The sequence below is a fragment of the Eschrichtius robustus genome, chromosome 6 (assembly GCF_028021215.1).
Source record: "Eschrichtius robustus isolate mEscRob2 chromosome 6, mEscRob2.pri, whole genome shotgun sequence".
Taxonomy (NCBI): Eukaryota; Metazoa; Chordata; class Mammalia; order Artiodactyla; family Eschrichtiidae; genus Eschrichtius; species Eschrichtius robustus.
In genome coordinates, this window is record NC_090829.1 from 30739169 (window position 1) to 30766496 (window position 27328).

At 41.0% G+C, this 27328-nt stretch overlaps 1 protein-coding gene across 1 annotated transcript in view; it reads right to left on the minus strand.

Moving 5' to 3' along the window:
• ANKUB1 (ankyrin repeat and ubiquitin domain containing 1) overlaps positions 1-27328 on the minus strand; it is a 41254-nt gene that overhangs the window by 11288 nt on the left and 2638 nt on the right. The window contains exons 3-4 of the mRNA XM_068547359.1: positions 12637-12853; positions 2213-2327 (exon numbers count right to left, since the gene is read on the minus strand). Of these exons, the coding sequence (XP_068403460.1) occupies positions 2213-2327; positions 12637-12853 (332 nt within the window). The remainder of the gene's footprint in view (positions 1-2212; positions 2328-12636; positions 12854-27328) is intronic.

The following is a 27328-nucleotide window of genomic DNA, read 5'->3' on the forward strand; positions in this document are numbered from 1 at the left end:
CTGGCATTTTGGTTCACATATCAATTTCGTTTGAAATTCATTAGTGCAGATCAGCAACTCTGAATTTGATTTGGGGAGAAGAGCCCCTCCTGCGTGGACTAACTGGCCTTTGCTTTCATCCTCAACACCCATGTTGTGGGAACTAGAGCACTCTTGTTACCAAGACTAGTTGATTCTGCCTCCTAAATGATCTTTTCACAGTCTGTTCTCTTAGCCCCACCTCTGCTGTCATAAGCCTAGCTCAGGCTGCCGTTTTCTTTTGACTATTTTCCTGTCTCCCTGTCTGCCTCTATTCCCCACATTGCAGTCAGAGCCAGTATTCTAAAATGCAGATCTCATCATGGCCTTTCTCTACCTTCAATGTCTTCCCAACATTTAAACGATAAAATCCAAATTCCTTCACATTCCTACAGGGGCCTGCATGAGCTGGCCTCTTCTTATCTTTCCAGCCTCTGGCCACTAGCTTCCTCTAACTCTGTAATCTACCATGTGGAACTTCTTTCAGTTCTTTGAATCCATTTTCTTGCCCGCTGGGGCTTTGTACATGTGGTTCCATCTGTTTTGAAACATTTTTATTCTTCTCCCTACTGTTTACCTGAGTATCAACCCTTCAAGTCCCTTTCTCGGGGTGCTTTACCTGATCCCCTACAGCTGTCCATACTATACATTCCCATATCTTCTTGCACAATGCCCATGTCATAACAATTTTCACACTGAATGGTAACAGCGACACCTAACATTTGTATCCTCCTTACCATGTGCCAGGTGGCCCTCTAAGTTCCTTATAATACTAGCTCATTTAATCTCTAAAGTAGTTCTATGAGATAGGTACTATTATTTTCCCCATTTTATAGAAGAGGAAACTGAGGTACAGGATGACTACTTGCTTAAGTTTACACGACTAAACACTGAGGGGGTGGGGCTTTGAACCTAGGTAGATGAGCACTGGAGTTTGTACTCCCAGACATTTTGCAATTCTGTTTCTCCAGGAATTGGTTAGTTGTTTTCTGTTTCCCCTACTGGACTATAAATTTGCTAAAGGCAGGGACCATATCTTGTTTATTGCTTTCATAGTACATAGTACATACATTGTTGATTGGGTGGAGGAATAAAAGGAGCTTTTCACTCTGATCATATGCATATCGTATTTATATTCTCTGAGCTCTTAGATTTTATTTAAAGATTAAGTGGAAATAGTTAAGTACATGAGCACTAGAGTTAAATTGTGGGGATCTAAAACCCACTTGTGCCCTTGCTAGCTGTGTGACATTGGGCAGATTTCCTAAATCAGTTTCCTTATCTGTAAAATAAGATAAAATAGTATCCATCTCATAAAAGTGTTTTAAGTATAAAATTAGTTAATAAATATAACACAATGCTACAAAGTACTCAGTAAATATGCAGTATTAAAAGTAACAATGCAACAGCTGTTTCTTTGGATTCAGAGTGTGAAAAGAGAGAATTATAATTATCCCCAAATAGAAATTAATTTTAAATATTTAAATATTTTATAAAATTGCAAAAGCTGGTTTTCCAATCTGTCACTTCACAGAGCCCTTAGAGCTCCTGCTGAGTGTGTGTGCTTCTGTAAAGTATGACTAAATCACCACAAGGGGGCACTGTTCTAAAATACCACTGAATTAAAACCTAAAGGGCAATGCAGCTTATGCACCTGGGAAGCCGCTGGCTGCAGAGATATGTTAAAATGTCCACCTGCTTCTCTGAGCCTACCCTCCTCCACTGCTCCAGCAGCATGTGTTACACTTCATGTATGGCAAAAGTATGAATGTGTGTATTAGGTGCGATTTGAAAAGTTACATGATAGCTTAGGAGGAGGTAGGCAATGTTTTCAGCCAATGAATTAGCAATCAGTGGTTTTCAGAATAATTGAATGTGAGAGTGGCAAGGCACTTATTCTGATATCCTTTAAAAAGTGCCGATAAAAGTCTAATATCCAAACCAAACTGAAGTCGTGCATTTAGATAGTGTTTCCTGATGAAAGTCTACCTGAGTTACAATACATCACCAAAGGCTGTCAGCCCCCCAATCTCTCCTCCCTGCTATCTTATTCGAGCAAATATCTCAATAAAAATGTCTCAAGGGAACTCCCTTGGAGCAGCACCCCAGCTAAAGAGTGAATTGCAGACTCAAGTTCCTATGAAAGTTTAGCAAAAATTACTTTAATTAGTTTAGCATTTGCTTTATCTCGTACTTGAGTACTGGTCCTTCATTTGATAAATAGCGTTGGACTTTAAGTTTTTGTCCGAGGAGACAGCCCATCAGAAATTCCTTCCATCCATCCCAGACGTCCAAGCGAAGTGTTGTGCCTGTGGATGAAGAGAGGTGGTGATGGTTCCAGCCCATCCCTGGGGTTTGGTGGTCCAGAAACTTCTAATGATAGCTTTGTCCCGACAGACATGAGCTGGGTGCCAAATGAAAAGTAGCCTTTGAATAAGGAGACAGGGATGCTGAGAGAGAGGGAGAGAGAGAGAGAGAGAGAGAGAGTGGGGCAGGGATGCTATCTTGAGCTTAGGCCTATATTGACTTGGAAAAGCCTTTTAGCTTCTGTGCACTTGCATTTTCTCATCTGCACAGTGAAAGCCTACAATGCTGAACTACTTTCTGCAGCAATCTTAAAACATTTCTGTGGACATCGATTCCATGCTGATCTACAGATCACCAGGTAGACAAAAGCTGTTATGTTGGAAGAGAAACTCAAGAAACTGTGGCAGAACATATGCATTTCTTGGGCCTTTAGCTTACAAGTGGGCTGTGGGTGAAGTTGAATGATCCTTTCATTCCATTCTTCACAAAACAGGAGCCATTCTGTGTTATGAACATAAAAGTGATATGTACATTGCTGCTGGAGGATTTATCACTTGCTCCTCAAAAGCCTACCCTCTCCTGGTTTTGTGACTACATTCCCTTCGTCCTTCAGGCTGGTGTTTCCCAGGAATCTTTCCTCAGGCTTCTGCTCTTCTGAGTCTACACATTCCCTCAGGATAAAACTCAGTCTCCTCCCCATGTGGCCCACTCTGACCTCTGTCCCTCCAGCCTGCCTCACTCACTCTGTTCCGGCCACTCTGACCTTTCACCTGTCCTTCAGACACACCAAGGCCACGCCCATCTGAGGACCTAAACACATGATTTCTTTTGCTTCAAAGAGTCTTTATCCAGAGTTCACAGGGCAGTGTCCTTCTCACTCAGCTTTCCCTTCAAGCATTGTGTCCGCACAGAGGACCTTCTTGGCCACCAGGGCTAAAGCAATCTCTGCCACCACCCCCTTCTCCCCTCCAATACTCTTTATGCCGTGACCTTATTTTAATTTCTTCATAGCCCCTATCATCAGTACTTGAAATCATTTTACTTGTTTGGAGACTGTTGTTCACGACCCACTACAAACGACGCTCCTTCAGGACTTGCCACACTGCCTGCCATTTGCTGAGTGCTCACTACATACTTGTTGGCTGACTGACAGGCAACCTCAGTTGCAACACAAACTCACCCACGGGCCAGTCACTCCTGAGTCCAAATTCCAGCCAGGCCTCTGCTCCAGCTCCGGATTCCCCCTGCTGGGGATACCACAATCTAAAGGATCACGCTAGGGCCCCACTGTTCTGAAGGACAACCTGTCACCTTTCATCCCCAACCTGATTGTCCTCCTGTATTCTGTGTCTCGGTTTGTGTCACCACTATCTTCCTTGCTACCTGAGTTAGAAATCTGAGAGTTGTTCTTCATCCCTTCCTTTCTCTCATGCCCCCAACATCTGTACAATCACTAAGGCCTGACAAGTTTATTTCCCAAATGTTGAAGAACTCTGCTTCTTCACCTCCATCTTAACGAGCGCCGCCCTCTCTGAGGCCTAGATAATCTCTCACCTAAAGCTACCTCGAGAAGCTCCCCACAGCCTCCCCCTGTCTTTATTCATGTCTCTGTTCAGATGCCATCGCCTCTTCTGGCCAGCCATCTGCAATAGCCTTTCCCCACCTCATCACATCCCTCTCTATTCCTTTATCCTGCTTTCTTTTACTTCATATTCCTTAATTTTATTTAAAATTCGGTATTTTTCTGTTTACGGGATGATGCTTGCCTTCCCCACTGAAATGCAAGCTTCAAGAGGGTGGGCACCTTGCTACCCTTGCTCACAGCTCTGTGCTTGCTTTCCCCAATAGTGCCTGGCTCACAGTGGGTGTGCAGTAAATACATGTTAAATGAAGTTCTGAGCCACTCCTCAAACCCGTTCTGGCCATGTGCCACCCTCCTAACCCTTAGTAGCCCAGCAGGCTGGCCTGTACTTCTGTGTGTACCCCAGGCTGTTTCTGGATTTGGGGCATCTTCTTTTGCTGTCCCTTCTGTCTGAATTCTTCTGACTCCCCCATCCTCCTACCAATAGTTTATGATGCAGTCCTGGCATCACCTCCTCTAGGAAGCCCTCCTTGACTACACAATCCTCTCACCTCCCCAGATAGGGTAAATGACTGCTCAACTGGTTGCAAAGTATACTTTGAAAGTCTTTATTATTGAACATACGTTTCTGCTTTGGAATTGCCAGTTGACAAACACTAAAAGAACTCTTTGAGCACAAGCATTATGTCTCATCCAGTCTGTGGACTCTGTTTTAGTTATGCTCTTGGATCGCAAGGAGACCCTCAAGAAAATGGGGCTTATTATACTGAGACAATGACCACATCTAACATGCATTAGGAACCAAGACAGTTCTCAAGATGGACCACTGCCCATCTCTCCCATGGGCCCCAGGTTCTCTCACTCTCTCTCATGCCCTTTAGGTCTCTTTGTATGTCTTCTCCCTTTCTCTACTGACAGGCTGCCCTGCTTAACTTACAGCTTCTGTCCTATCACAACTTTGGCATGCATGCAACATGCGTTTGCTGTGACCCAACCTTATTTCTTGACACTCTTCATTTTCCAACCCTACTGATAACCAATTTTGTCTCTCTACATTTCCCAATTTGAATTCACAAGACTAATGATTAATAATAATAACAGTAATATATTGAATATGAATATGAATAGCTAATATACATTGAATGCTTACTATATGCTCTAGATTATTCTAAGTACATGAACAACTTAATAATTTAAAATTCACAACAACCCTAAATGATGGGTTATATTATTTTCTCCATTTGACAGCTGAGGAAACTGAGGCACTGTAAGATGAAGTAACTTCCCCAGCTTCTACATAACCAGTAAATAGTGGAACCAGGAGTTGTACCTGGACAATCTGGCTGCTGGGCCCATGTGCCTGTCCTCTGTGTTATACTCATCTCCAAGCAAGACTCTAATTGTCTCAGCTAGGAGAGGTGGTGTCACTGGACAGCTTATGGATTGGCTGCCTTTGAATCAATATGGTGGCCCCAGAAGTTGCATGCCAAAGCTGTGATGGGACAGTGTGTGACTGGGCTTATCCACACATATCCTCAGGCTCAGACAGGTTCATCATAAATACCTGCAGGTGAGAAGGAAGGAAGGATAACATAACAGCAGTAATCGTAGAGTCACAGAATGCTGAAGATAAAAAGATCCTAAAAGACCAGCCCGCTCCATTGTCTCCTTTTATACACTAGGAAGCTGAGGCCCATGGGGAACTGCCTGAACCTACCCAGCAAGCTGGGAGTAGAATTTGGCTTGGAATTTTTGTCTCTAGAATTCTTTCTAATGCTTCGGAAGCCTCCTCTTTTCCCCTGCCTTTCTCTTGCTTTCCTTTCTGCTTCCTGGCTCTTGCCCTTCTTGCATCCACTTCACAGGCAGACACACATCCAAGTATATATTCTTTCTGCTGATCCCTCTCTTTTTGGACGTCCTACGTTACAACCTGTAATCTTTTTTTTAAAAATTAATTAATTAATTTATTTATTTTTATTTTTATTTTTTTGGCTGTGTTGGGTCTTCATCTCTGTGCAAGGGCTCTCTCTAGTTGCGGCAAGCGGGGGCCACTCTTCATCGCGGTGCGCGGGCCTCTCACTATCGCGGCCTCTCTTGTTGAGGAGCACAGGCTCCAGACGCGCAGGCTCAGTAGTTGTGGCTCACGGGCCCAGTTGCTCCGCGGCATGTGGGATCTTCCCAGACCAGGGCTCGAACCCGTGTCCCCCCGCATTGGCAGGCAGACTCTCAACCACTGCGCCACCAGGGAAGCCCACAACCTGTCATCTTGAAATGGGGCTCTTCTTCCCTTACTCTTGACTCTGGTTTGGGATTTCTTGACCTTGGCCTCACTGTCCTTTGTGGGTTGATTCCTAGTTGCTGTGCATGTTTCCCCACAGAGCCCGATCTGCATGAATGCCATCAAGGCCCTAACCTACCTTAACCCTCACAAGTCTCGCCTCAGCTAGGAGAATTCACTCTTTTTGCTGGAGAATTATGGAGTTATTCTGTAGAGACCAAGTGGCAGTTCTGCAGATACACTCTGGAAATGCCTAGATAAACATCTTCCAAAATATGGATCACCCATGACATAATAGATTTCGTTTCTCTAAAGCTTCTTGTTGTACTTAAACTTTCTTGTAAAATATTTGATTTCTACGAATAGCACTGGAAACAAAAGGCTTTAAACAGTGCTCCAAGTGCATTTGTTTCATCTCCTGACTAAAGTGACTTACTATGTTTTTAGTTCATTATGAAAATCACTCAAAGATGAGCGTTGGAAAGCTTTAGCCTGGCACTATACTCCAGCCTCCCTGGTCCTCCACAGCTGAGGCCGCATAGCCTCCATTTGAATGACCAGAACAGTCTTAGGCCCCCGGAACAGTCTTAATTTCAGTTGTAGGGGATTTGTTAAGAGTCTAGGCCAGCTGCTCAGACGTTTGGTGGGAAGTTGCTCTTCCTGTTCATCCTGCTCAGGTGTTGTCCTGTTCTAGTAACTTGCCTTATTCCTCCAGGAATAAGAGACCAAGGCCCCACCTTGTGCCTCAGAGCACAAGTCTCAGTATCCTACTCTACCTTTTGGGTTTCATAACTGGGGCCCCATCTCTGTTCTCTGAGCCTGGAACTCAGAGAGTTCCTATTCCGAACCCCAGTCTCTGGGGTTAGATTTCTGTTACATGTTGACAGAGGCTCCCGTGTCAGCAACCAGCTTGTCTCATTTCCCACCTTTTATGTCATTCATTCATTGATTCATTCACTACCTTGATGCTCTGATGCTATGGTTCACCTACCGGGTCCCTGCTGGATCTCCCTGGATCCCCCTCTGCCTTCCTCCATCGTACCAATTGCTAATGCAGACTGACCTGCCTGTTCCAGGACCCCCACCAGCAGGACCTATTTAAGGCTAACCTCCTTTTGCTAGATGTCTACGGGTGGGGTCTTCCTGGCCCATCTGCACTTCCCTAGGTGGTTGCCTAGCCTCAGGGTCTCAGCTCTCCCTAGCTCAACCTGTCTACTACTGATGAGCCCTGAAAACTAGAGAATACTATGTGATTTAAGTTCTTATCAGTTAGGGCACCTCCAACAAGCCCTGTATTTTATGTGAACAGATGTTACAGGTGTTATAACTATCAATTTCAGTTTTTTGCAATGAAGCAGTCTTAATTCTCAAAGATCAAAGGTAACAATGGATGGTTTTTCTCTTAATGCTCAACTTTTGAATATCCAGAGAATTTCTAAGTGAGTTAACCAGCACCATTTATTGGATAATCCTTCCATTCCAATTGATTTGTAATGCCTCCTTTGTCACACATTAAATTCCTTCATAAGCTTAGGCATTCTGCTAGAAAATAGAAACTTATTTTAAAAATGCTATGTTGTTCCAGAAAATACAACTAAAATCTATAACTGAAATGAAAGTAAAATTAATGAGAATTAAGCGTCAAGGCCTCTTACTATATGAACTTTCTAATTCTTTATTCTTAATTTTTTAAAGTGGACTCCCCAAATTGTATATATTTACAGAACCTGGATTCACCCACTCTCTACTTACAAATCCACCTACCATGCCCAAGCTGTGCAGGAAAGCAGGTGCAAGCAACAGTGCCTATTCTAGGGAATCGTCTCCAACCTCTCCTGCTGTGGTCCCCATATCCCAAGTTTCTGGATTCCTCATGCATACTCTGGGATCAATATCTGCCTATCTGATTTGGGCTTTTTCTTTCTGAATGTGGAAACCATTTCTCTGGTTTGGGTTTCCCTTAGTGGGAATCAAAACAAGATATTGATCTGTACTTAAAGAGCATCAATAAAAATAGGTATCAATAAAGACGCACTGGGTTGGCAGTATAAGTTGTTGGAAAGAACCCCATCCTGAGTGTAGGATGACTAATTATTACCAGTATGACCTTGACCAAGTCACTTAACTTCTCTGAGCCTCAGTTTTCTCATTTATAAAAGGAATTAAAATGGCACAGTAGGTCTCTAAGGGGCCTGAGGAGTAGTGGGGGACCCTGGAGCCCGCCTAGATTTCAGGGTCTGAGCTGACAAGACCCTTTTCCTGGATAGTCTCTCAGATGTGATGTTCTCAGTCTGGCCATGAATACATGCCATGAGGCATTCACAGTGAAAAGTACCAATGGCATCATTCTGTCCTGTATAGGTTGATTCAAGAAAAGGTGTGTGTGTGTGTTCGTGTGCGTGTGCGCACGCATGCGTGCACATGTGTTGTGTATATATTGGACCTATATGATGTGTCACTAAACCTCAAGTCACAAAATTTCAAAATCACAAACATTAGGGGATGTTTAGCTTTGATAAATTCTTGATAAGTTAATTATTAAGTATTCTATCACCAAAAAAGCCCTTTATCCCCTTATTACGTATCTGCTTCTTAATCCCTACAACCTTTCCGTCTCCATCCGCTTTATTAAAACTTCTCTCTCTAAGCTCACCAATGACCTCTAAGCAAAATCAAAAGGTTTTTCTCAGACACTGTCTTTGGCCTTTTACTAGCATCCCACAAACAGTCTCTTCATCATCTGTGACAATGCAAAGTCTGTGTTTTCTTCCTGACTCTGACAGCTTTCTGTGTCTCATTTTCTGACTCCTCTTCTGTCTACTTATCCTGACTTCAGCATGTCCTGAGCACTGGCCCTTGGCCCTTGACATGTCCCTCTCTGTATCTACTGTCTAAGGAAAGCACCTCTCACAGTGCTGTACCCCCAACTCCATTGGCAGGACGCCTATAGCAGTATCTGCTAACCCAACCCATCACTCAAGCCCTAGCTCCATATTTGTCATGGAGGAGAATTAGAAGAACTCAGTTGTACTTACAGCTTTGCCACTAACTAGCTGAGTAATTTTCAGGAAAAAAAAAAAAATGTACTCTCTGAGTTTCCTTGTATCTAAAGTTTAAGACCCAAAGCATAAGCTCCTTTTCCCAATTTCACCATTGCTGTCCTAGCATCAGAGCCTTGGCATTTCCCTCTTCTTAGATGTGACCCAGCATGACGCTCTGTCTCTCTCTCATGATTTTCTCAGATTTGTCTCTTCCATTCCTAGTGGAATTAATTAATACTGGGATTATCAAAAGCTCCAGTTAGCATATCACTCTACTTCCAGGCTCTCCTCACTCCTTTCTATATTTCATGCTGCCTGCCACGAGATTAAACTTCTATTGAAACACTCCTGTTCCAGAATGTACATGGCTGTGGTTGCAAGCACATGAAACCTGTGCTCTGTTGCCTCACCTCTAAGACCCTCCTCAATATGACCTCAGCTGTGATTCCCATTGGTCTCAACGAGGCTCCTCCACTCTTTAGAACAGTCTCCTGCTTTCTGTCCTCCCTGGATTAAGCCCACATTCTTTTTTTTTTTTTTTTTTTTTTTAAATTTTATTAGAGTATAGTTGATTTACAATGTTGTATTAGTTTCTACTGTACAGCAAAGTATATCAGTTATACATAAACATATATCCCTTCTTTTTTAGATTCTTTTCCCATAGAGGTCATTACAGAGTATTGAGCAGAGTTCCCTGAGCTATACAGTAGGTCCTTATTAGTTATCTATTTTATATATACTAGTGTGTATATATCAGTCCCAGTCTCCAAATTTATCCCTCTCCCCACCCCCACTTCCCCCAGTAACCATAAGTTTGTTTTCTACATCTGTGACTCTATTTCTGTTTTGTAAATAAGTTCACTTGTACCATTTTTTAAGATTCCACATGTAAGTGATATCGTATGATATTTGTCTTTCTCTGTCTGACTTGCTTCACTCAGTATGACAATCTCTAGGTCCATCCATGTTGCTGCAAATGTAAGCCCATGTTCTTGAACCTATGGCTCATGCTTTTCTCCTGGCCTAGAAGCCTGGAATGTCTTCCCTTCCTCCTCTCAGATGATGCATATTTCTCGCATCTTTGTGTGCTCAAGTCCAACATTCTCCAAAAAGCCTTCCCTGAGCCCTTCAGCCTACAAGGAGCTGGCTTATTGGATTATAACTGAGTAAATGTGCATGCTTCATTTCTACCACTTTACTATAAATGCCCAGAGTGCAGAGGCAGTTTTATATATTACTGTATGAGCTAGTATGTGCAGGGACTAATTGAGCTACTTAAATCTTTGATTTTCTTTGACTGCTTCTCCAAAACCTTCTGACTTTCCACTGCCTTTGGAAAGGGGTCAAGGTTCAACTCCTGACAGCATCGGGGATGACTCATTGACTGGAAAGAGGAGAATCTGGAAGAGAGGGGAATCAAAGATTCCCTTACCCTGTAGTTTAAAAAGGTGGGCTGGCTACTTAAAGACTGCTAGGGGGACTTCCCTGGTGGTCCAGTGGTTAAGAATCTGCCTTCCAATGCAGGGGACATGGGTTCGATCCCTGGTCAGGGAACTAAGATCCCACATGCCACGGGGCAACTAAGCCCATGCACCACAACTGCGGAGCCTGCGTGCCGCAAACTACAGAGCACATGCGCTCTGGAGCCCTCACGTCACAACTAGAGAGAAGCCCAAAACTAGAGAGAAGCCCACGCGCCGCAACGAAAGATCCCGCATGCTGCAACTAAGACTGGCCGCGGCCAAAAATAAAATAAATAAATAAAATAAAATAAAATAAAATGTTTACAAGGATTAAATTTAAAAAAAAAAAGACTGCTAGGAGTGTTTTAGGCAAAGGTGTGAAGCAGGTCAAAGGCTCTTCCTCCTTTTCCTTTGAGGTCCCTCTTTCCTTGCCCCTCCTCCCATGCCCTGTGTTCTCATGGTGGCCAAAGCCATCTACCCAGGTCATGCTGGAGCCTCTAACCTTACATCTGAAAAACCTCCTTCCTAGAGGGTCATTTTAAGGGGCGTTATCCTTGACACACACTGAGCAAGTCATTTAACCATTCAGAACCTTTTTGCTGTCTTTATATCTGTAAAAATTAGGGGTTGGGGGACTTCCCTGGTGGTCCAGTGGTTAGGACTCCACACTTCCACTGCAGGGGGCATGGGTTCCACTCTGGTGGGGGAGCTAAGATCCCGCATGGCGTGCAGCACGACCAAAAAAAAAAACATTAGGTGTTGGGCCAAGCCATTTCTAAATTCTCTTCATGCTCTAAAATGTCACATCATGATCTGAACAGCACAGGCCTGCAGAACAGTCACCTTAGTTTTCTCATTTATCCTTTGGCATTTCATTAAATAACTAGGTCATAAGTTGCTCGAAGACAAATGCCGCTTATGTGCCCTTACTTAAATCAGCCGCCACCATGTTCTGCACAGGGCTGACCCCCATCAAGCACACAGAGCAGATATGTGTTTACAGTAAGGTACTCTGAGGACGACTCCTAGACCATCACTTCCTCTCATCAAAAACAGGGATGGTAATTGATGTCAAAGTTTTGAGAGCCTCAGTTAAAAATAACATGAAAGAATAAGCAAACATATTAGTCAGGAAGGTAACAATAAATGCAAATTTAGCAGTTATAAAAAGCAAAACTGCTTAATTCATGGATGTCTACAGGCCCTATTATAAGTTGGGAGAAATCAAATTCCATTGCAGCAAACGTTATAGCACAATGTTACCTAAAGATGTGCTGTCAGCAAAAACTTATTCACCTCAAGCAAGAATCTCTATAAAGTTTGAACCGTTTGCCAATATGGTTAAAACAAATCTGACAGTCCTTTGAGTTTGGCTTAATAATGTATGGCTGCAGCAGACATGACTGAAGTACAGTATTTAAAGAGAGGTTGTAATCTGTCCATCAGGGATGAATGGTGCTCACTGAGGCACCTGTTCGGCCTGCACAGTATTGGCTTCATACTATTTAATTAAAAGATTGTTTAATATAACTGACAATATTTCAAAATGAGTTCACATAAAGCAAGGTTCAAACAATATGTATCATGTGCTACCACTTGCATTAAAAAGAGGAAAAAGAATATCTACTAGAACTTGCTTCTATATATGCTTGAAATATATTTTGAAAGAGAAAAATATAAACAGATCTGAGTCTTGGTCTTCTATCCTGAGGATATTAACAAGTCCTCTTGCTTTGAGCAGAGAGAACAAGACATGGCAGGGGTTATGTGACCATTCTTATTTCTTAGCCTACAGACCCAGACACCAAAGAGGGGTTTTGATAATTTACATCCACACTGCGCCTACAGAGGTTTTAGTTTAGAAACAACTCTTCCTTCTGTTGTGAGTCTGGTATCAAAGAACCTGAGTGCTGAGTAGCAGCTGCTGTCACATATAGTGGGCGGTACCGAGGTCTGTCTGGTAGTCCCTGAGAGTGTTGCAGTCGTACATCTCCAGTCCCTCTGGGGTCCGAAGACAGAAGACACTCACAGGGAATCCACATCTCAGAGCTATCAGTGTTCTCAGATCAGACACTTTTTTACCAAGAAGGGAAATGCTCTCCATTATGGGCATTGTCTCTTGGGTCACAGCATTGAACACGCAGAGAGTGGGCTTATCTTCTTCCTAAGGGAAGAGAAAAGAAGGGAACTCAGAAATAAGCACTGTCTGGGGGTTGGGACAAGGGACAAACATCTTGGAAGGTGGCTCTGAGTGCCTCTAGCTCCCACAACATGGGTGCTAAGGATGAAAGCAAAGGCCAGTTAAGTTCCCTGACTTCTGGTCTGAGTCTCACGCTTCTGTCCTGAGGAAATTTACGAGTCCTCCTTCTTTGAGAAAAGTGAAGGAGACATGGCAGGGCTTTGAGTCCCTTCTTACTTCTTAGTCTACGGACCCAGATACACAAGAGGAGTGGTGAGAATTTATATCCATGCTGTGCTTATGGAGGTGTTAGTTTAGAAACAACTCCTCCATCATGCTGCACCTTAATTTGGAAATACTGTGGATTCTAAACCTCAGTCAACTGAAAAAATTATTTCTATGAGGTTATCTCTGGGGAGTGGAACTGAGCTCAGGGTGGGAGGAGAGTTTTGCTTATCATTTTATGGTCTTCCTTGTCTGTATGGTTTGACTTTTTTTTTTTTTTTAATAACCACGTGTATTTACTTTTACTATTTAAAAAGGAAAGTACTAGATGTAAGTGAAAAAAGTTTCCTTTGTTCCTTTTATTTTGGAATCTAAATAAGAAAGCAGGTGGAACTGAGATATCTGAAAGAGTTAAGAAGGAAAGTTTGGGAAAGTATTTATTCTTCTGTTAACAGTTAAATCAATCAAACTAAAACTAAAAACACAGCAAAAGGGGAGAATGGGAAGGGAGGGAAGGTTATTAAAATGTTCACTTTTCTAACAACAACAGCAAAAAAGAAACTGGCTTTACTTCCTCTTTAGTGGATTCAGGACGATCATGTTTTTCTTTAGTGCGCTGCTGGTGTGGCAGATGTGAGTGCCGGGAACTGCCACCGAGGGCTCCGGTAAGAGTAACGTGGGACCTTGAGCAAAACTGAGAAGCAGACCCCTGGCCTCCAGGTTCCTCAAGGAGACTCCAGCCAGTCACTGCTCCCTTGTCCCGCCTGTTACCCTCCCCTTTTCTCCCATCAAATTCGTCTAGGGTTTCTGCAGGGACCCCTCCCTGCTTCAGGTTTATAATACATTAAATTCATTCCCCACCTACCAGATAACACGTTGCCAGAATGTGATCAACATGCAGATCTCTTTGAAAGAGCTTTTAAGGAGTACGTAGTGTTATTGATGAAAGTTTCGGCTGCAGTGCTTTGATCTGGGGTCCATTTCAGTGTCCCAGATCACTGGGAGAGGTTCTGATGTCTTCTGCTGAGCATAAATCCATTAGCCAGCTGAGCTGCTGGCTGAATTTAAAGTGCTTAGGACAGTTTTTCTCAACAGCTTCTCATAAAACCGGTCAATAAAAATTGAAAGGACATAAGGATTCACCCTTTCCCTTTCACCATGCTCATGTTTTCCTATGGCTCCATTAAGGCAGGTATCTGCCTGACCTAATCCATGGGGTATATATGGGCAGGAAGAAATTCCTATGAAAAGTGAATAAAAATATAGTGAGGAAGAGAGAAAAATTATATTTTATGTAATAGTTGTTCCTTATTTCTTTTATGATTACTCTGATTTCCCTAAAGTTAGCCCTTGATATAGGTTCTAATTTATATTTAGAATTAAATGTGTAACACGCAAACAAAGCAGCAAAGGCTCAAGTCACCCTTAACAGTTAACTAACTACTATTTGATGTTAGAAAAATAAGTTTAAAAGATGCTTCTCAGAATATGAATAAACGTTTGCCTCCTTCATTCTAATCCATGTTATTGTGGAAACTATTGCTTGAGTTTTGTTCATTGTTGTCACCCAGTGCCTAGAATAGTACCTGGTACAGAGTAGACTGTCCATAAATATATATCGAATAAATAATTCATAACATATCTGGAGCATAGTTCTCATTGTACTATTTTAACTCTATATATTCACCATTTTATAAACCTTGTTTTTGTGGGAAACCCATTTTAAGTTCTAGTGCGGCACACCAGTTGGTGACACTTCTTCCTGTTGCTTATACAGAGAATGAGCAGATAGCTGTTGATTACCAGCAACTTGCTAACTCACCTTATCTGTTTAAAAAAAGGCATTTATCTATGTGATACCCCTCCCCAAATGTTCTGAATGGGGGAACACTGGTAGTTATACCCAAGACAGTCAGATGCTATTAAATAAGCAATTCCATAAACAAATCACTGTTGGACAAATGTAAAATTATATTTTCTGTTTTACAAACAAACCAGGACACCATGGTAGGAGGTACATACAAAGTGTCTTACTTTTCAATAAAAAAAAATACATAGATCTATTTCATGGGAATAATTCCACTTCTGTTTTCAAAAAGTAAATGCAGGGGACTTCCCTGGTGGTCCAGTGGCTAAGACACCCCACTCCCAATGCAGGGAGCCAGGATCTGATCCCTGGTCAAATGTGGGAACTAAATCCCACATGTGGCAACTAAAAAGATCCTGCATGTCACAATGAAGATCCCGTGTGCTGCAACTAAGACCCGACGCAGGCAAACAAACTAATTAATTAAAACAAACAAAACAAAAAATAAATGCAAACTCACTGTAAATACACACATGTGCATTAAATAGGAAAAGTTAAGGAGACATAAAAGAGAAGGTAATGCAAGTTTTGAACACCGCAGTATCTTTCACAAATTCTTTTTTTTTTAATTTAATTTAATTTTTTTATACAGCAGGTCCTTATTAGTCATCAATTTTATACACATCAGTGTATACCTGTCAATCCCAATCGCCCAATTCATCACACCACCATCCCCACACCCCACCGCTTTCCCCCCTTGGTGTCCATACGTTTGTTCTCTACATCTGTGTCTCCATTTCTGCCTTGCAAACCGGTTCATCTGTACCATTTTTCTAGGTTCCATGTATATATGTTAATATACAATATTTGTTTTTCTCTTTCTGACTTACTTCACTCTGTATGACAGTCTCTAGATCCATCCACGTCTCTACAAATGACCCAATTTCGTTCCTTTTTATGGCTGAGTAATATTCCATTGTATATATGTACCTCATCTTCCTTATCCATTCATCTGTCAATGGGCATTTAGGTTGCCTCCATGACCTGGCTATTGTAAATAGTGCTACAATGAACATTGGGGTGCATGTGTCTCTTTGAATTATGGTTTTCTCTGGGTATATGCCCAGTAGTGGGATTGCTGGATCATATGGTAATTCTATTTTTAGTTTTTTAAGGAACTGCCATACTGTTCTCCATAGTGGCTGTATCAATTTACATTCCCACCAACAGTGCAAGAGGGTTCCCTTTTCTCCACACGCTCTCCAGCATTTGTTGTTTGTAGATTTTCTGATGATGCCCATTCTAACTGGTGTGAGGTGATACCTCATTGTAGATTTGATTTGCATTTCTCTAATAATTAGTGATGTTGAGCAGCTTTTCATATGCTTCTTGGCCATCTGTATATCTTCTTTGGAGAAATGTCTATTTAGGTCTTCTGCCCATTTTTGGATTGGATTGTTTGTTTTTTAATATTGAGCTGCATGAGCTGTTTATATATATTGGAGATAAATCCTTTGTCCGTTGATTCATTTGCAAATATTTTCTCCCATTCTGAGGGTTGTCTTTTCATCTTGTTTGTGGTTTCCTTTGCTGTGCAAAAGCTTTGAAGTTTCATTAGGTCCCATTTGTTTATTTTTGTTTTTATTTCCATTACTTTAAGAGGTGGATCAAAAAAGGTTTTGCTGTGATTTGTGTCAAAGAGTGTTCTTCCTATGTTTTCCTCTAAGAGTTTTACAGTGTCTGGTCTTACATTTAGGTCTCTAATCCATTTTGAGTTTATTTTTGTGTATGGTGTTAGGGATTGTTCCAATTTCATTCTTTTACATGTAGCTGTCCAGTTTTCACAGCACCATTTATTGAAGAGACTGTCTTTTCTCCATTGTATATCCTTGCCTCCTTTGTCATAGATGAGTTGACCATAGGTGCTTATCGCTGGGCTTTCTATCTTGTTCCCTTGGTCTATGTTTCTGTTTTTGTGCCAGTACCATATTGTCTTGATTACTGTAGCTTTGTAGTATAGTCTGAAGTCAGGGAGTCTGATTCCTCGAGCTCCGTTTTTTCCCCTCAAGACTGCTTTGGCTATTCAGGGTCTTTTGTGTCTCCATACAAATTTTAAGATTTTTTGTTCTAGTTCTGTAAAAAACGCCATTGGTAATTTGATAGGGATTGCGTTGAATCTGTAGATTGCTTTGGGTAGTATAGTCATTTTCACAATATTGATTCTTCCAATCCAAGAACATGGTATATCTATCCATCTGTTGGTATCATCTTTAATTTCTTTCATCAGTGTCTTATAGTTTTCTGCATACAGTTCTTTCGTCTCCCTTGGTAGGTTTATTCCTAGGTATTTTATTCTTTATGTTGCAATGGTAATGGGAGTGTTTCCTTAATTTCTCTTTCAGATTTTTCATCATTAGTGTATAGGAATGCAAGAAATTTCTGTGCATTAATTTTGTATCATGCTACTTTACCAAATCCATTGATTAGCTCTAGTAGTTTTCTGGTGGCATCTTTAGTATTCTCTATGTATAGTGTCATGTCATCTGCAAACAGTGACAGTTTTACTTCTTTTTCAATTTGTATTCCTTTTATTTATTTTCCTTCTCTGATTGCCGTGGCTAGGACTTCCAAAACTATGTTGAATAATAGTGGTGAAAGTGGACAACCTTGTCTTGTTCCTGATCTTAGAGGAAATGATTTCAGTTTTTCACCATTGAGAATGATGTTTGCTGTGGGTTTGTCGTATATGGCCTTTATTATGTGGAGGTAGTTTCCCTCTATGCCCACTTTCTGGAGAGCTTTTATCATAAATGGGAGTTGAATTTTGTCAAAAGCTTTTTCTGCATCTATTGAGATGATTGTATGGTTTTTATTCTTCAATTTGTTAACATGATGTATCACATTGATTGATTTCCATATATTGCAGAATCCTTGCATCCCTGGGATAAATCACACTTGATCATGGTGTGTGATCCTTTTAATGTGTTGTTGGATTCTGTTTGCTAGTATTTTGTTGAGATTTTTGCATCTATACTCATGAGAGATATTGGTCTGTAATTTTCTTTTTTTGTAGTATCTTTGTCTGGTTTTGGTATCAGGGTGATGGTGGCCTCGTAGAATGAGTTTGGGAGTGTTCCTTCCTCTGCAGTTTTTTGGAAGAGTTTGAGAAGGATGGGTATTATCTCTTCTCTAAATGTTTGACAGAATTCACCTGTGAAGCCATCTGGTCATGGACTTTTGTTTGTTGGAAGATTTTTAATCACAGTTTCAATTTCATTACTTGTGACTGGTCTGTTCATATTTTCTATTTCTTCCTGGTTCAGTCTTGGAAGCTTATACCTTTCTAAGAATTTGTCCATTTCTTCCAAGTTGTCCATTTTATTGGCATAGAGTTGCTTGTAGCAGTCTCTTAGGATGCTTTGTATTTCTGCGGTGTCTGTTGTAACTGCTCCTTTTTCATTTCTAATTTTATTGATTTGAGTCCTCTCCGTCTTTTTCTTGATGAGTCTGGCTAATGGTTTATCAATTTTGTTTATCTTCTCAAAGAACCAGCTTTTAGTTTTATTGATCTTTGCTATTGTTTTCTTTGTTTTTATTTCATTTATTTCTGCTCTGATCTTTATGATTTCTTTCCTTCTGCTAACTTTGGGTTTTGTTTGTTCTTCTTTTTCTAGTTCCTTTAGGTGTAAGGTTAGATTGTTTATTTGAGATTTTTCTTGTTTCTTGAGGTAGGCTTGTATAGCTATAAACTTCCCTCTGAGAACTGCTTTTGCTGCATCCCATAGGTTTTGGATCGTCGTGTTTTCATTGTCATTTGTCTCCAGGTATTTTTTGATTTCCTCTTTGATCTCCTCAGTGATCTCTTGGTTATTTAGTAACGTATTGCTTAGCTTCCATGTGCTTGTGCTTTTTACTTTTTTTTCCCTGTAGTCCATTTCTAATCTCATAGCGTTGTGGTCAGAAAAGATGCTTGATATGATTTCAGTTTTCTTAAATTTACTGAGGCTTGATTTGTGACCCAACATGTGATCTATCCTGGAGAATGTTGCATGTGCACTTGAGAAAAAAGTGTAATCTGCTGTTTTTGGATGGAATGTCCTATAAATATCAATTAAATCTATCTGGTCTATTGTGTCATTTAAGGCTTCTGTTTCCTTATTTATTTTCATTTTGGATGATCTGTCCATTGGTGTAAGTGAGGTGTTAAAGTCCCCCACTACTATTGTGTTACTGTCGATTTCCTCTTTTAGAGCTGTTAACAGTTGCCTTATGTATTGAGGTGCTCCTATGTTGAGTGCATATATATTTATAATTGTTGTATCTTCTTCTTGGATTGATCCCTTGGTCATTATGTAGTGTCCTTCCTTGTCTCTTGTAACATTCTTTAGTTTCAAGTCTATTTTATCTGATATGAATACTGCTACTCCAGCTTTCTTTTGATTTCCATTTGCATGGAATATCTTTTTCCATCCCCTCACTTTCAGTCTGTAAGTGTCCCTACGTCTGAAGTGGGTCTCTTGTAGACAGCATATAGACGGGTCTTGTTTTTGTGTCCATTCAGCAAGCCTGTGTCTTTTGGTTGGAGCATTTAATGCATTCACGTTTAAGGTAATTATCGATATGTATGTTCCTATGACCATTTTCTTAATTGTTTTGGGTTTGTTTTTGTAGGTCCTTTTCTTCTCTTGTGTTTCCCACTTAGAGAAGTTCCTTTAGCATTTGTTGTAGAGCTGGTTTGGTGATGCTGAATTCTCTTAGCTTTTGCTTGTCTGTTAAAGCTTTTGATTTCTCCATGGAATCTGAATGAGATCCTTGCTGGGTAGAGTAATCTTGGCTGTAGGTTCTTCCCTTTCATCACTTTAAGTATATCATGCCCCTCCCTTCTGGCTTGTAGAGTTTCTGCTGAGAAATCAGCTGTTAACCTTATGGGAGTTCCCTTGTATGTTATTTGTCATTTTTCCCTTGCTGCTTTCAATAATTTTTCTTTGTCTTTAATTTTTGCCAGTTTGATTACTATGTGTCTCGGCGTGTTTCTCCTTGGGTTTATCCTATATGGGACTCTCTGCCTTTCCTGGATTTGGGTGGCTATTTCCTTTCCCATGTTAGGGAAGTTTTCGACTATAATCTCTTCAAATATTTTCTCTGTTCCTTTCTCTCTCTCTTCTCCTTCTGGGACCCCTATAATGCGAATGTTGTTGCGTTTAATGTTGTCCCAGAGGTCTCTTAGGCTGTCTTCATTTCTATTCATTCTTTTTTCTTTATTCTGTTCCGCAGCAGTGAATTCCACCATTCTGTCTTCCAGGTTACTTATCTGTTCTTCTGCCTCAGTTATTCTGCTATTGATTCCTTCTAGTGTAGTTTTCATTTCAGTTATTGTATTGTTTATCTCTGTTTGTTTGCTCTTTAATTCTTCTAGGTCTTTGTTAAGCATTTCTTGCATCTTCTTGATCTTTGCCTCCATTCTTTTTCTGAGGTCCTGGATCACCTTCACTATCATTATTCTGAATTCTTTTTCTGGAAGGTTGCCTATCTCCACTTCATTTAGTTGTTTTTGTGGGGTTTTATCTTGTTCCTCATCTGGTACATAGCCCTCTGCCTTTTCATCTTTCTGTGAATGTGGTTTTTGTTCCACAGGCTGCAGGATTGTAGTTCTTCTTGCTTCTGCTGTCTGCCCTCTGGTGGATGAGGCTATCTAAGAGACTTGTGTAAGTTTCCTGATGGGAGGGACTGGTGGTGGGTAGAGCTGACTGTTGCTCTGTAGGCAGAGCTCAGTAAAACTTTAATCTGCTTGACTGCTGATGGGTGGGGCTGGCTTCCCTCCCTGTTGGTTGTTTGTCCTGAGGCAACCCAACACTGGAGCCTACCCGGGCTCTTTGGTGGTGCCAATGGCGGACTCTGGGAGGGCTCATGCCAAGGAGTACTTCCCAGAACTTCTGCTGCCAGTGTCCTTGTCCCCACGGTGAGCCACAGCCACCACCCACCTCTGCAGGAGACCCTCCAACACTAGCAGGTAGGCCTGGTTCAATCTCCCCTGGGGTCACTGCTCCTTCCCCTGGGTCCCGATGCGCACACTACTTTGTGTGTGCCCTCCAAGAGTGGAGTCTCTGTTTCCCCCAGTCCTGTCGAAGTCCTGCAATCAAATCCCACTAGCCTTCAAAGTCTGATTCTCTAGGAATTCCTCCTCCCATTGCCGGACCCCCAGGTTGGGAAGCCTGACATGGGGCTCAGAACCTTCACTCCAGTGGGTGGACGTCTGTGGTGTAAGTGTTCTGCAGTCTGTGAGTCACCCACCCAGCAGTTACGGGATTTGATTTTACTGTGATTGTGCCCCACCTACCATCTCATTGTGGCTTCTCCTTTGTCTTTGGATGCCGGGTATCTTTTTTGGTGAGTTCCAGTGTCTTCCTTTTGATGACTTTCCAGCAGCTAGTTGTGATTCTGGTGTTCTCGCAAGAGGGAGTGAGAGCACATCCTTCTATTCCGCTTCTTGGTTCCCCCCCCCCAACTTTTTTTTTTTTTTAATATATTTTGCTATTTTGGAGTTGCAGCACCAAATAAGCAGAAACATGCCCCATGTGTTCCAGAGTAGACCAAAAGGGGAAATAATGTTTGTTTTTGTTAAACTGCAAGTTGAGATGTCTTCATAAACATCTTAGCCTCATGAACGTCTCCTTTTTTCTGATAGTCATTCTGGAGAGGTTATACTTGCAGTCTAGGACAGTGAATTGAAACAACTTTCTTTGACAAATTCTTTTTTTTTCACCCTCGGCTGCGCTTCATGGCTTGCAGGATCTTAGCTCCCCACAGTTTCCGACCAGGGCTTGAACCCCGGCCCTCAGCTGTAAGAGCGTGGAGTCCTAACCACTGGACTGCCAGAGAATTCCCCACCAAATTCTTTATATACTATCCTTTAAGGCTTTAAGATTAGAAAAAAATAGCCATTTTATTTAGAAACATGTTTTTATTTGTAAATTATACATTTTAAGGAGCATGTTTATACATGTTTTTGTGTTTAAATTGTGTTTAAAATCTAAATTCACATATGCATCTCATAGACTTTGGTGTTTTTTTTTTTTATAAATTTATTTATTTATTTGGTTGCATTGGGTCTTTGTTGCTGTGTGCAGGCTTCCTCTAGTTGCGGCGAGTGGGGGCTACTCTTCATTGTGGTGTGTGGGCTTCTCATTGCAGTGGCTTCTCCTGTTGTGGAGCACAGGCTCTAGGCACGCCGGCTTCAGTTGTTGTGGCACGTGGGCTCAGTAGTTGTGGCTTGCGGGCTCTAGAGCACAAGCTCAGTAGTTGTGGCTCACAGGCTCTAGAGCGCAGGCTCAGTAGTTGTGGCGCACGGGCTTAGTTGTTCTGCGGCATGTGGGATCTTCCCAGACCTGGGCTCAAACCCGTGTCCCCTGCATTGGCAGGTGGATTCTTAACCACTGCACCACCAGGGAAGTCCCTAGATCTTCGTGTTTTAAAAGTGCCTTTTGAAAGCTAAAATGTATATGATTTTGAATCAATTTTAGACCTACTACTATAGTTCAAACTTCTCCAATTTGTCTGATAGACATCTACTCAATGGTGCCACAAATAACACAATCTTTCACCATAAAACAACTTTCCAAGGATGCCAGAAAGAATTAACTAAGTTTTAACTGCAGCCCTCCGTTGGTGGAAGTATTGTGATAGAAGGAGGCAGGGGAAGCCATAAAGAGTGTTAGGGAGGGAGTTCCCTGGTGGCTTAGTGGTTAGGATTCCGGGGTTTCACTGCTGTGGCCCGGGTTCAATGCCCGGTGAGACCCCATAAGCCGTGCAGTGTGGCGAAAAAAAAAAAAAGAGTGTTAGGGAGAATGAGTCTCCCTCACAGTTTAGAAGACACAAACTGCCAGATGGTTGCTTCTCAGCCCCCTTTGCTGTGCGACCCAGATGTGTGACCAGGGTGCTGCCCAGTCAAGCCTCCCCATCCACCTCCACTTTGAATTCAGAGCCAGGAAGGCAGAGAAGCAGCAGACACAGGGACTCTTCCCTGGCAGTGGCAGATCTGAAGCACTGCTGGCCTGGCAACAGGGCTGGCAGCTGCGTCCAGTGCCTGCTTTGAGGGCGGCTGCCCCAGGGGCCTTCCTGGACTAGTTGTGGGTCATGATTTAGAAATTATTTCTGGCTGCATAATCTCTGAGCCCGATTCTCTAATCTTCCTGTTAAGACTGTGAACTACACAATAGCCTTTCTTATATGTTTGTTTTCCTCTTTAATTGTCCAGGTTCCTTTCTGCTGCTTGCAACCTAAGAACCCTGAAGGTGGATAGGGAAAAGCACTAAGACCAGAGCACTTGACCTCAAGGGTAGAAGGGGAGGAGAGATGCCACAGCAAGGGAGGGAACCCAAACCCCGAAATGCATCTCAATACCTATGACGTTTCTCACAACAATCATATACCTTCTTGTTTATTTTCATACTTTATCCCTCAAGCCTTCATCAACTCATTTACTCAACACATATTTATGGAGAGCCTATTGTGTGCCAGGTATTATTCTATGCACTGGGTGACAACAATGAACAAAACTCAAGCAATAGTTTCCACAATTACGTGGGTTAGAATGAAGGAGGTAAATGGCAATAGCACCTCTGCATGCCACACAGTGACCCAGGCCTTGGCAATGCCTCACGCGTGGTTTACAGGAACACTGCAACAGCATCAGCAGTGAATGGGCAGGGCTGAAACCTGTGCTACTAGAACATGGAGATACATGCCAGAGAAAATATTTCTTATGGCTTCTATAGGAGTTCTTTTCCAAAGAAAGAAAAATTAAGGCAATGTTCTTTCCCCACTGTTCTTATGCCATCCCCCATTCACTTTTCCAAATGTGTCTACATTACCATTAAAGGAGAAAGTGTAATTAGCAGAGAAACTGGAAAATCTATTGACTATTTAGAATAGAACACCTCCATTTATCTAATGTCTTTCCTGCTTTTCACACAAGCAAAACCTTGTAATCCATACAAAAATATAAGCGCAATAAAGAAACCAAATAGTCCGGATTTATTTCATGACACATGGTATCTACTTACATCTTTTTAAAAAGAAAAAATTGCTTACTTGCCAAGTTTTTGGTTCATATCATGCTATTTCTAAGTTGTACCAGAATAAATTGAGACTCTAGCTTTCCTAGATTCTCAGAAAATAGAACTAATTGCATGAAGTAACATAGTTAGATAGGAAAAGTACTACTTAAGTTTGTATGCATCTAATTATGCAATAAAGCAATAATATGACTTAGAAGGTAGCCTTTGGTTACCTAAGATAGATCAAACAGTATAGAGTTGATATGACTTCATTCTTTGAAGCAAGGGATGTTTTCATAAAGTATTTTTGTTGTTACAAACCCAGTTTGGACGTTATCATACATAAACAGTGAATAGTGTGGACTTCTGAAATAGGCCTGTTTTATCATCTAATTTAACAGGAACTGAGTTAGGATGGAAACCAGTATTTATGGCTTTGCAGGTAATTCTCTTCCTTCAGATTCAAGATATTGTTTTCCTTCCCAAAACTAGTGATAAATTCTCTAAATGTGATTCTGCCAGAGAAGGTGAAGATGAAGATCAGTAAAAATTCTGTGGAACTTGAGAGTTTTTTTTTTTTTTTTTTTAATAAATTTATTTATTTATTCATTCATCTTTGGCTGTGTTGGGTCTTCGTTTCTGGGCGAGGGCTTTCTCCAGTTGCGGCGAATAGGGGCCACTCTTCATCGCGGTGCGCGGGCCTCTCACTGTCGCGGCCTCTCCTGTTGCGGAGCACAGGCTCCAGACGCGCAGGCTCAGTAGTTGTGGCTCACGGGACTAGCCGCTCCGCGGCATGTGGGATCTTCCCAGACCAGGGCTCGAACCCGTGTCCCCTGCATTGGCAGGCGGACTCCCAACCACTGCGCCACCAGGGAAGCCCGAGAGTTTTTAATTAAACCCTTCATGTCGGCCAGTCCTGTGACTCATAATTATATTCTGCCTGGGCTTTCTAGAATAGTCTTTTACCTCTACATTCTGTTCTTGTCATTAGCAGTTTAGAACTCCAGGGAAAGGTTAGAGTTCAGTGCAAAGGCAGCTTGCATCACTGTGACAGATGATGCTTAATTGGCAGAAGTTATGAAATATTTTTGTAAGTAAAACTATGAACACAGGTTACTTTGGGGAGGAAAATTGGGGGCCAGAGGTAGGAGAGAGACTTTTTACTGTGTATCCTGCTGTACCACTGGAATTGAGCACTATGTGAATGTACTACCTACTCAAAAATAAATAAAAATTTTTTAAAATAATAAAATAAAGTCAGTGCTTAGTTGAGTAAAAGTATTCTATTCATACTCTTAACACATTTTGTCTACATCCCTGAATAGCTATGGCTCAATTAGATTCCTCTAGCTATTTCAAATATTAGTATTGATCTTATACCACTATCTCCAAGTAAGCAAACAACAAAAAAGTCTTGAACATCATTATTGGTGTTGGAGAATTCCAGGAAATTTTAGAGGGTTTATACTGTACAGTAACAAAAACACAGTATGTGTATACATATTTAAAGACATGAGACATTTAAGAAATGACATAGAATTTAGGTCTGCTTAAAAAAGTATTATACTACAATTTTCTGAGTATTTCTCTGAGGGAGAAAAGCAGAAGAAATTAGAATTGTTTTTATTTCCTTTTTTGATAACTAGACATTTTTCAAGAACTTAAAAACAATACCTCTAAAATCAGGAACAAGACAAGGATGCCCACACTTGCCACTCTTATTCGACATATTGGGAAGTTCCAGCCAGAGCAACTAAGCAAGAAAAAGGAAAGGCATTCAAATTGGAAAGGAAGATGTAAATATGTCACTATTTATGGATGACATGATTTTATATAGAGAAAACCCTAAAGACTCCACCAAAAAACTATTAGAAATAATAAAGTTGCAGGGTACAAAATCAACCTTCAAAAATCTGTTGCATTTCTAGGCGGTAACAATGAACTAGCAGAAAGAGAAATTAAGAAAACAATCCCATTTACAATCACAACAAAAAGAATAAAATACCTAGGAATAAATTTAACCAAGGAGGTGAAAGACCTGTACACTGAAAACTATAAGACATTGTTGAATGAAACTGAAGAAGACACAAAGAAATGGAAAGATATGCCATGCTCATTGACTGTAAGAAGCAACATTGTTAAAGTGTCCATAATAACAAAAACAATCTACAGATTCAATGCAATCCTTATCGAGATCCCAAGGACATTTTCCACAGAAATAGAACAAAAAAATCCTAAAATTTATATGGAACCACAGAAGACCCTGAATAGCCAAAGCAATTTTGAGAAAAAAGAACAAAGCTGAAGGTATCACACGCTCTGATTTCAAGCTATATTACAAAGCCATAGTAATAAAAATGGCATGGTATTGGCAGAACAACAGATGTATAGATTAATGGAACAGAATTGAGAGCTCCAAAATAAACCCACACATATATGGACAATTAATTTACAACAAAGGAGCAAAGAACATACAATGGAGAAAGCATAGTCTCTTCAATAAATGTTGCTGAGAAAACTGGATAGCCACATTAAAAAAAAAGAAAGAAAAAGGAAAGACACTAGATCAATATCTCATACCATACACAAAAATCAACTCAAAACAGATTAAAGACTTAAATGTAAGACCTGAAACCATAAAATGCAATAGAAGAGAACATAGGCAGTATGCATTTTGACATTGGTCTTAGCAATATCTTTCTAGATATGTCTCCTCAGGCAAGGGAAACAAAAGGAAAACAAATGGTACTACAACAAACTAAAAAGATTCCACAGAGCAAAACAGTAATTCAAAAAGATATATGCACCCCTACGTTCATTGCAGCATCATTTACCATAGCCAAGATATGGAAACAACATAAATGCCCATCAATGAACAAATGGATAAAGAAGATGTGGTGTCTATGTGTATGTATATATACTCACACAACATATATATATATATATATATATATATATATATATACACACACACATATATATACAATGGAACTACTCAGCCTTAAAAATGATTAAATCTTGCCATTTGCGACAACATGATGGACCTAGAGGAATTTATGCTAAGTGAAATAAGTTAGACGGAGAAAGACAAATACCATATGATTTCATTCATACATGGAATATAAAAAACAAGCAAACTAACACAAAAAACTGAACAAACCAAACCAAAACGTAGATATAGAGAACAGAGTAGTGGTTAGCAGAGGGGAAGGGGTGGTGGAGGAGGATGAGATGGGTAAAGGGGATCAACTGTATGGAGACGGATGGAAACTAAATTTCTAGTGGTGAGCAGGCTGTAGAGTATAAAGAAGTAGAAATATAATACTGTACACATGAAAGATATGTAATGTAATGTTATAAACCAATGTTACC